Source organism: Elephantulus edwardii, unplaced genomic scaffold, assembly GCF_000299155.1.
Source record: "Elephantulus edwardii isolate Elephantulus edwardi_28Jun2011 unplaced genomic scaffold, EleEdw1.0 scaffold00018, whole genome shotgun sequence".
In the NCBI taxonomy this organism is placed as follows: Eukaryota; Metazoa; Chordata; class Mammalia; order Macroscelidea; family Macroscelididae; genus Elephantulus; species Elephantulus edwardii.
Genome location: NW_006399768.1, coordinates 7005924 through 7016797, shown reverse-complemented (window position 1 = coordinate 7016797; position 10874 = coordinate 7005924). Strand labels below are relative to the sequence as shown.

Sequence of the window (10874 nt, the reverse complement as noted above, 5' to 3'; positions counted from 1 at the left end):
TTGTTGTACAATGCCCTCCCCCAGTCCACTTTACTACACAGCTTTTATTCTGAACTGTTGTCATGCAAGTAATACCTAATCATATATTCCTTTTAAGCAGTTCTTTCCCTCACCTGTTTCAATATAGTGTACATTATTTATCCCCTCTTTTCTTAATTTCCTCCAACACTGATGTCATTCTTGTTTTATAACAGTGACATTATGCAATATTTGCCTTTTATGACTGGGATATTTCACTCAGCATAATGTCCTCCATGGTCACCCATTTAGTATAAGATTTCATGAGTTCCTTGTTTTCAGTTCTGCACACTATTCCATTGTGTGAATATAGCAGAGCTTCTCTATCCATTAATTTGTCGATGGGCATTTGGGTTGTTTCCATCTCTTTGCTATTATGAACAAAGCAGCAATAAACATAGGTGTGCATATATCTGCTTGGGTGACAGTTACGGTTTCTCTTCCAACTTTTTGAGAAAGTGCCATACTGCCAACCAGTGTGGTTGCACCATTTTACACTCCCACCAACAGTGAATAAGGGTTCTAGTTTTTCTGCTCTGGTGAATTTTGCTGCGGTTCCAGGGGTGATGATATCTTATGACTGTTTTGATTTGCATCTCTCTAGGCCTAGGGCTTTTGAACATTACTTCTTGTGTTTATTCACCATCTGAATGTCTTCTTTGGTGAAGTGTCTGTTCGTAACCTGTGTCCATTTTGTAATTGGGTTGTTTACCTTTATCATGTTGTGGCATTTGAGTATGCTATAAATTCTAAATATAAGTACCTTCTCAGACACATCATTACCAATTTTCTTCCCCCAAGGTTGTGGCTTTCCTTTTTAACCCATTGAAGTTTATGGATGTACATAGAGATTTGATTCTTAGAAGGTCTCATTCATCTATTTTATCCTCTCCTGGTTGTAGGTTTTTCAGAATACTTGGAAGACTTCAAATTGTGGATTAGTGCTTCTAGGGTTCTTCCGAGCTTTCCTCTAATGAAATTTATAGTCCTTGGTTTTAGTCCTAGGTCCTTGATCCACTGTGAGTTGGTTTTTGTTTGTGGTGTGAGGTGTGAGTCTTATTTGAGTTTTCTGCAGATGGTTTTCAATTTTGCAAACACCATTTGTTAAAAAGGATGCCATTTTTCCTCTTAATTGATTTCATCTCCTTGTCAAAAATCAGTTGACCATGGGCTGATTTCTGGGTTCTTAATTCTATTTCATTGATGTATGTGTCTGTGATTGTACCAGTACCATGCGATCTTGACCACCATGGCAGTATAGTAGGATTTTAAGTCAGGAAGTGAGATGCTTCCTACCTTCTTTTTCTTTTAAAACAGTCCTTTGCTTATTCAGGATCTCTTTTCATTCCAAGTGAAACTGGAGATCGTCTTTTCCATCTTGTTGAAGAATGGAATCTAAATGATTGCATTGAACTTGTAGACTGGCTTTGGTAAAATTGTATTTTCAAAATATTGAGTCTTCCTCTCCAAAAGTATTTCTCCAGGTCTTTTTATGATTTTTTGTAAAAATGTTTTAAAAATTTGTAACATATATTTTGTAATTTTCTTTGAATATGTCCTTTGTGTTTCTAGGTAGATTTACCCCTAATTATTTAATCTTGTGATTAGCTATTGTGATGACTTTTGTTTTTCTTAGCTCCAGTTCTGTATTCTCATTGTAACTGTAGAGAAATCCAATTGATTTTGTGTGCTGAGCGTGTATCCTGCCACTTTTCTGAATTGGTCAACTATGTTCAGTAGTTTTCTTGCTTAATCTTCAGGATTTACTAATTTTACTATCATATCATCTGCATATAAAGATAATTTTACCTCCTCCTTGCCAATTTGGATACAATTTATTTCCTTCTCTTGTATTACTGCTATTGCTAAGACTTCCAATACAATATTGAATAGAAGAGGTGATAGTGGGCAACCTTGCCTAGTACCTATTCTCAAAAGGAATAAATTTCATCTCTCTTCATTGAGAACAATGTTGGCTCTTGGGTTTGTGTATATACTTTTTACTGTGCTGAGGAAATTCTCCTGTATTCCTAATTTTGTTGAGCGTTTTAATCAGGAAAGAGTGTTGGATTGTATCAAAGGCCTTTTCTGCATCAATTGATAGGATCATGTGATTCTTATTCTTTGTTTTGTTAATATGATGAGTTACACTAATTGTTTTTCATATTTTGAACCATCCTTGCATACTTGTTACGAATCCCACTTGGTCATGGTAATTTTTTTTTTTAATGTATCTTTGGATTCTATTGGCCAGAATTTTATTCAGGATTTTTGTATCATTTCATGAGAGATATTGTCCTATAATTTTCTATTTTGGTGGTGTCTTTACTTGGCTTTGGTATCAAGGATATGTTTGCTTCATAAAATAAGTCTGGGAGAATGCCATCTTTTACTGTTTTCTGATATACTTTATGGAAAATTGGTCACAGTTTTTCTCTGAATGTTTGAAAAAATTCACTTTTTGATTTGTTTTGTTTGGTTTTTTTTTTGCTGGAAGGTGTTTTATTACCTTTTCAATTTATTATTTTGCAATGGGTCACTTCGGGTATTTGATTTCGGTCTGTATCAGTTTAGGTAGGTTGTGATTTTCTAAATAATTGTCCATTTCCTCTAGGTTTTCATTTTTGTTTGAGAATGTTGTTGTTGTTGTTATGTGCCGTCGAGTCACCTGCGACTCATAGCGACCCTATGTACAACAGCCCTAAACTCCGCTCTGTCCTGTGCCAATCGCACTGTCTCTGACACTCCCATCCCAATTATCCCAGTCACTGAATCAATCCACCTCATAGAGGGCCTTCCTCTCCTGCGCTGTCCCTCCACCCTCCCAAGCATGATGTCCCTCTCTAAGGACTGGTCTCTCCTCACAACATGTCCAAAGTAAGTTTGACGGAGCCTCAGAATCCTTGCCTCCAAGGAGCCACCCGGTTTAACCCTCTCTAGGTCAAATCTGTTTCTTTTCCCAGCAGTCCATGGTATTCTCAATACTCTTCTCCAGCACCACAGCTCAAAGGCATCAATTCTCCTTCTAACCTCCTTGGTCATTGTCCAACTCTCTGATGCATAACAAGTGACTGCGAAGACCATGGCCTGTATCAGACGCACCTTAGTCTCCAGAGAGACACCACTGTTTGAGAATAGTTTTTAATAATACTACATTGGTAACATTTTAATTTTAATTGGTTCTGTTGTGACATTGCTTGTTTCATCTCTTATTTAGATTATTGTGTTTATTCTTTCTTTTACTTCATTAGTTTTGCTAGTGTTTTGTTGATTTTATTGACCTTTTCAAAGGACCAACTCCTGATTTTGTTGATGGTTTCAATTGTTTTTCTGTTTTCTATTTCATTTATTTCTGACCTAATTTTTAGAATTTCAGGTTTTTTTAGAGGGTGTCAGGTTTTCTTGCTGTTCTTTTTCAGTTTCTTGGAGATGTTTATTTAGAGAGTCAATTATCATTTTTCTTGCCTTTTCATGTGTTTGCTTATTCCTATAAATTGATCTCTGATTACTGCTTTGGCTGTTTCCCAGAGGGTTTTGATAAGTTGTGTTTTCATTTGTCATTTGTCTGAAGATGCTTTTTAAATTTCTTTTTTTTAAATTTCTTCTATCCTCATTCTTGTTCAAGCAAAGTGTTATTCAGCTTCCAAATGGATGGGTGTTTCTCCTTTATCCTCTTTTTATTAATTTCTAATCTTGTAGCACTGTGGCCTGAGAAGATGCTTAGTATTATTTCTATGTTTTTTTAATTTTTGATGCTTGCCTTTTGACCTAAAATGTCATTTTTCTGGGGAATGTTCCATGTACGTTGGAGAAGAAGGTATACTATGCATTTTTGGGGTGCATTAACCTATATATATACTTATGAGATTGAGTTGGTTTATTTTGTGGTTTAATTCTTCAGCATCTCTGTTGAGTTTCTTTTTGGTAGTTCTGTCTTTTCTTGAAAGTGGTGTGCTGATGTTTCCAACTATGATAGTGGTGTTGTCTATTTCCTTTTTCACTTTTGTTAGTGTTTGCTTTGTATATTTTGCAGCTCTAACATTTGGTGCATAGATATTTATTATTTTTATATCCTTTTGTTCTATTGACCCTTTAAGCATTATGTAGTGACCTTTCTTTTCCTTTGTGATGATTTTTGCACTGAAATCTATTTTATCAGAGATTAATATCACTACTCCTGAGATTTTTTTTGGTTGCCATTTGTTTGGTATATTTTCCCCTATCCTTTGCTGTTTAGTCTTTCTTTTATCTTTACTTTTCACATGTGTCTTTTGTAGACATCATGCTGATGTGTTGGCTTTTGTTTTTGGTTTTGGTTTTTGATTTTTTTATCCAATCTTCTACTCTTTATCTCTTCAGTGGTGCATTTAAACCATTCACATTCAGTGTGATTATTGAGACCCAAGGGTTTTTTTGCTATTATTTTGTTGAGTTCTTATTGGTTATTTTGGTCCATCCCACTTTCTGTGGCACTGCTGTAAAGAGGACATCTCTCGGTTTTTCCTGCAATGCTGGTCTTATTTGTACCAACTCCTTTAGGTTCTGCTTTTCTGAGAATATCTTGATCTCTCCTTCATATTTGTTGGACAGTTTTTCTGGGTATAGTATTCTAGGTTGACATTCACGTTTTTTGAGTGTTTTATATATATCATTCCATTTTCTTCTTGCTTATATGGTTTCTGTTGATAAATTGGCACTTAATCTTATTTGCTCTCCCATATAGGTTACTCTTTGTTTCTCATTAGGTGCTTTCAGAATTCTCTCCTTATCTTTTTTATGGCAAAATTGACTAGGATATGACTTGGTGTTTTTCTTTTTGAGTCTGTTCTATATAGTATTCACTCAGCTTCTTGAGTATATATATATTTGGTCATTATTCATTACATCTGGAAAGTTTTCTTCTAGTGATTCTTCCACAACTTTCTCAGTGCCTTTACTTACTTCTTGTTCTAGGATTCTGATTATGAGCATACTATTCCTCTTGATGATGCCCCACATTATTCTTGAGCTTTCTGATTTTTCCTTCCTTTTTGATTCTGCTTTTTGTTCTAGAAGATCAGTGTTGACCATTTTATCTTCTGTTTCACTAGTTCTGTGTTCTAGCTCTTCAAGTCTGTTCCTGTGTCCCTCCAACATGTTGAAAGCATCTGAAACATTGGTCCTCATATTTTAAATAGTGGTTTCTTATTTTTACAGAGCCTCTAAAGCTTCATTTGTTTTATCTGTATTGTTTTGAATTTTTTAAGCCCCTCTTGTTTTTTGCTTGCAGTGTCCTTTAATTCTTCAAATTTGTCTTTCACTCATTGAAAATATTCAATCATTGTTGTTTTAAATTCTGTGTTAGAAAGTTCCATCAGCCTTTCTGGTCTCAGGAAATCCATTGATATTGTGTCACTTTTGTGGAGTGACATCTTGCTTTGTGTAGGGTGTCAGATAGTCTGCTTCTTATGTGACATTGCTGTGGTAGAGTTTTTCATTCCTAAGGTGATAACAGCCTCTTGGTCTGAAATCACTGCTCTGGAGGAGGGTGGTGCAGCTACCCTTCCTGAGTTTTTCTTTGAACTTTTAACTCAAAGGAAGACTTACTTCAGTTCTAGAGAGATAAGACCTGTGAATTAGCAACCTCCTCTGTTAGGCAACTGCTGAAGCCAGGCAAGTCCAAGATGCTTTGGGCTAAAGGTGGCTCACACTTTGGGAGGGAAGAGGAAATGAAATGAGTTCATTTGTGATACTGATGTCTCTCGTGCAGTTCAAAGGGGCAACAGCAGGTCGTCCTCCAGGTGTTGGTGTTGGGAAATCCAGGCCTTGAGACAAAGTCCTCCAGGCAGCAAGGGGGTGGAGCCTCTAAACAATATTCTAAAAATTATTTTTTATTTTATATTGGTTTACATACAAAATGAGTATGCATTGTGTTTAGTTTTATCTGAACAAATTTAAGATCTTGAAGAGCAGTGTGCACAATTCTATGTAAATGTGAAGCCATTTTTATTATTGCTGTTCCTAGTGCGTCAATTCTAAATAGCTATAAGTGAAAGTATATATTTGATTTTTGTAAAACAGTATCTAATTTAGTAAGGGAGTGGAGAGCATTTTACTAAGTTAACTAACTCAGTCTCATGAGGTCAAATAATGCATAAGACCATTATTGTAGACCATGTATGAGGATCCAATGGGGAGAAGGTGGGAGCAGAGGTGTGAGGATGGGAGGGGTGAAAAGTGAAGGGTGGTTAATCACAGAGTCACATAATTTGATGGGTGAAGGGAGGGATGGGTAAAAGAATGGGAAAGATACAGTTTGAAAAACTACAAACTTTGTAAGCAAAGCAGTATAAAATAAAAATTTCATTTTAGTATATATTTTAGAGTCTTCATAGTGCTTTTGGCAGCCACCCTTCATAGTCCTATTATGTTTGGGAAATTATTAATTCATATAATATGTTTTGTGATTAATAGTTCTGTGATTTTTTTCTCATTAAAACTTTAAATTTCTGTTGGTCTATTTTTTAAAAAATAAATCACATATTCAACTGAAGATCTAAGAATACACTTTGTACAGGAAGAAGCATAACTGTTATCTATAGTCTCAAATAATAATAGTGGGTAAAATGGATTGATATGGTAACTGGCTTGTCAGAGTCAGTGAGACTGGCTCAGGACAGGGTTCAGAGCTATTGCACATAGGGTCACTATGAGTCACAGGTGACTTGATGGCACATAACCAAAACAGATGTTGCAGTGACAACCCTAGAGTCAAGTGATTCAAACCTACTAGCAGCTCTGAGGAAAAAAGGTAATCTCCTATTCAATGTACAGCCTCTTGAAATGCACTAGAGAGTCTGTTGGTTACAACTAGATGGCAGGGGTTCAAGTTGAATTGAATAGTAGCACTAGCAGTCTCTCAGATATGAATGAATATGTTCTGTTTCTAAAAAGTGTTTCTTTCAATAGAATTTTAGGTAAGTTAGAAAAGATATATACAGTGTGGGTTTTTTAAATTATTAATTTTTTTCCATTTTCATTGTTTCTGTAATGATTTACAGCTGTGGAAACCCTATGAGAGTTCTACTCAATCCTACAGCGATAATCAGTATTGATTTAACAGCAGTGAGCTTTTGTGGAAGCAGTGGGCTTTTTAGTGGAAGGAGGAACTGTATCCTGATGACACAGTGGGTTAAATATTGGCTAATAACCAACAGATCAGCACTTCAAACCTATTAACCAGTCCACAGTACAAAGATGTGTCTTCTCACACAATAATTTACAGCCTATGAACCATAGAAGGCTTCTTACTCTGTCCTATAGGTATCAGTGAGTTAGAATAAATTGGTGGTAAGGTGATGGCTTTGGTGGGTTGGATTAGGGCAAGCAAAAGTTTGCACTTTTTCAATGATTTTAAAGCTGTCTCAGCACCCAGTAAAGGTATTTATTTTTTCATTTATATTTTTATTAAAAATTACTTATCATTATAAATAAAATTATCAGATTGCTACTTAAAATCTACATGTTTGCTATGCTTTTTTAAAAATAATTTTAATTAACATTTACAGAGAATCTGGATTTCCATTCATTCATTGCTGCACTTCTCTACCCGCCCAGCCCTCTCACCCCGCCCCCCAGTTCACTCCCCTCTTTCAAAAGCAAAAGAAAGACTCCCTCCTTGGTACACAATCCCCCCGCACCCCTCCCACCACCCCAAGTACATTCCACTATGCAGCCTTAATTGTGGACTCTTGTGATAACCATAATACCCTATTATACATCACTTTTAAATTATTCAATCCCTCATCTGTTTCAGTGCAATATACACAATTTATCCAGTTTTTCTCAGTCTTAACCCCACCCTGATATTAGTCCCATTTTACAGCAGTGGCACCATGCAATATTTGTCCTTTTGTTACTGAGATATTTCACTCAGCATAATGTCCTTCAGGCTCACGCATTTTGAATAATACTGAATTAGTTGTTTTTCAACGCAGCGTAGTATTCCACAGCTTCTCTATCCATTTGTTTGTTGATGGGCACCTGGGTTGTTTCCAACTCCTTGCTATTGTGAACAGAGCTGCGATAAACATGGGTGTGCACATATCTGCTTGGATGTTAAAGGTAGTTATTTTGAAGTATTTGTTCTGAGCAGGGGTTATTTCGGTTGTTTCCAAGTAATGACCAATTTGCATAGCATTAAAGGGCAAGTATTTGTTTATAAATCTAACATGTATAACCCAGGAACTGCCTGTATACAAAAAAGCATTTTTATCCAAAGTCTCTGTAAATTTTCATTAAAATTAATTAAAAATGATTTAAAAAAGAAAGAAAAAGCATTTTTAAGAAACAATTTATTCCATGACACTGAGGTGGGAAGACACAGGTTGGACTGGCTATGAAACATTATCAATGACTATATAAGTGGCTAGATAATATAACAGATAGATGTCTTCCATGCCAACCTTACTGAGTTGAGCATAACTTTTACTTTTAATAAATTTTTATTCAGAGTAGTAAAAGTAGTGAGAAAAAAAGAAAACAGGCAACTCCTCCTTTGTGAGTAATTGCTTCTGAAAACCCACCAGAGGGTCAGTCAGCTGTGGGTCAGATCCGACTCGACATTACACAACAACAACACAACACATATGCAAGTAACCATAATCAGTACCAACTGAATCATAAGTAGAGTTTGGACTCTTATTTACTAAAAGGACAAAAACATCTGAGAAGCTTTACTGGTAATGTTGGTGATAGTGTTGTTTGACAGATTTCATGGGGAGAAGCAAGGTAATAAGTGACAGCTTGTGAATGCAGTTTTAATTGTGTGGGAAAATAAATAAAAGTCATTCCACAATGATGGTAAGATATATATGTATAGTAAGGTGATATCCATAACATCTCTCTTTTTATTACTTAGATACTTTTAGAAAAGTTGTAGATCACTTTGGAAGATTGGACATTTTGGTCAATAATGCTGGAGTAAATAATGAGAAAAACTGGGAAAAAACTCTGCAGATTAATCTGGTAAGCTATGCTAACTATACATTTTACCTAAAAAAATTTAAGAATGTGATGTTTATAACAAAAACAAAAAAAAGAGTTGGGTTTTTATTGTTGGTTTTCCCCCTCCCATATTCCTGGAAGCAAAATCACAAACTACAATAATAGAGTAATTTGGAAATTCAAACTGCTAAACTTTTTGGTAAGCAGCTAAGCACTTTAATCACTGTGCCACTGGAAAGCCTAACTTCTATGTAGAGAAAAAAATTTAGAGAATTCAAGAAAGGGGAGAAGGAAGTGAAGCATTTCTTTCACAAAAAGGGAGACATTCAATTCTGTCTTAAAATGTTACCTCGGGAGTGTGATGGGGAAAAAACAACTGCTGAATTCAGAAATTGGCAAACTGTGTGGTTCATAGGCCACATGGCCTTGTTAATCTGGATTTGTATGGAAAAAGTTTATAAAATTATGACTTTATTTATTAAATTTACTTATCAAAGGCTAAGAATACTTAAAAAAATAACAAAATAATTGGAATTTACTCTTATTAAAATTTGTATCCTGAAATTTTCTGTGTCTGTAATTTCTAAAATCTTTACATTTGAATGTGTCATTTTATTAAATTTATTAATTATATTAAATATTAAATCTGATGACTAGTTAGCTCTTACATTATAAAGAGGTAGAATCAAAGAATAACATTTTCTTTTTTTTAGCTATTAAATCACAAGTTTGTTGGATTTTACATTTCTAAGCACACTTCACAGAAGACATTCAGGTTTAGTAAATCTAAAACCTTAGCCAAAATGAAATGTTAGAACTGGTTTGTGCCTGGGGTTACCTTGCCCTTTGCAAAGTCATTCTTTGTAATCATGTAGAACAAGCATGTGGAAAGTACAAGTCAACATTGTGGGTGTGGAAACATCCAAGGAGGAGCCTCTCACTCCATGGTATCCTTACAGATGATTGCAAATATCTTTAAAAAAAAGGGAACTTGTTATCATTTTCTTATTTCAATAACCTACACAATATCTTAAAGATAGGGCTAAATATATTAAATAATAAATACTTGACTTGAATTACTCATAAGTAATTTATTTTCTGTAATAACAACTTGGTAGAGTCTCAGGATAGAGCAGGGTTCAGTTCAGCAACGCAAATTCAAGATGCTTTTAGTTTCCTCAATCATCATGTAAGGTTTGCCTCAGAACAGTTATAAGTCAGCTTTGCCTTAATTGCAACCACAGCAACACCTTTAACTCTGGCCTTTATCTCAGGGCTCTTTTGGTTACACCTTGCCACAGTTTCTTTACAGCAGTGCCACAGTCTCTCAACAACTATCACCAGGGTCTAGCCACCAGGGTATCACTTTTACCAGGGTCTATGCTCCAGTCTCCCTCAAGTCTTGCCATCCAGGGTGGGGAACACTCTCTCTCTCTCTTATCCTAGTCTCTCAGCTGTTGAGTGTGTGTGTGTGTGTGTACAGTTAAGGTGGTTAGAGACAAGAGGGCATAGGTAATGGCTAACAAAAGACAACTTTAGGCTAACACTGCAGTGCAGTTGCAATGGACCCAAATGACTGCAGGTCTATATAATATATGGAGTGTAAATGCTGTCCCATAGAATTTCTTGATCTTTGGAAAATTTTTTTAGTTGTAGCTCCATTTACTGCTTGTATAGTTTTTGATCATTCTATGCTTTCAGAGGAATTTGTAATGGCCCAGTGATAAGGAGTTGCATTGCCAACTCAAGGGAACTCAATTTTACTCTACCGGTCGCTCCATGAGAAAAGATGGCCAGTCTCTTCCTATTCAATTAACTGCGTCTGAAAACTTGCTGCAGGGTCAGTTATAAGTGGATTCTGACTTGACTGT

The 10874-nt window shown here is 35.6% G+C and overlaps 1 protein-coding gene across 3 annotated transcripts in view; it reads left to right on the top strand.

The window, feature by feature from the left end:
- The window catches only part of LOC102847127 (15-hydroxyprostaglandin dehydrogenase [NAD(+)]-like), a 40725-nt gene that overhangs the window by 4275 nt on the left and 25576 nt on the right, over window positions 1–10874 (top strand). For all 3 annotated transcript variants that reach the window (XM_006882217.1, XM_006882216.1, XM_006882218.1), the window contains exon 3: window positions 8918–9024. In XM_006882217.1, coding sequence (XP_006882279.1) covers window positions 8918–9024 — 107 coding nt within the window. The remainder of the gene's footprint in view (window positions 1–8917; window positions 9025–10874) is intronic.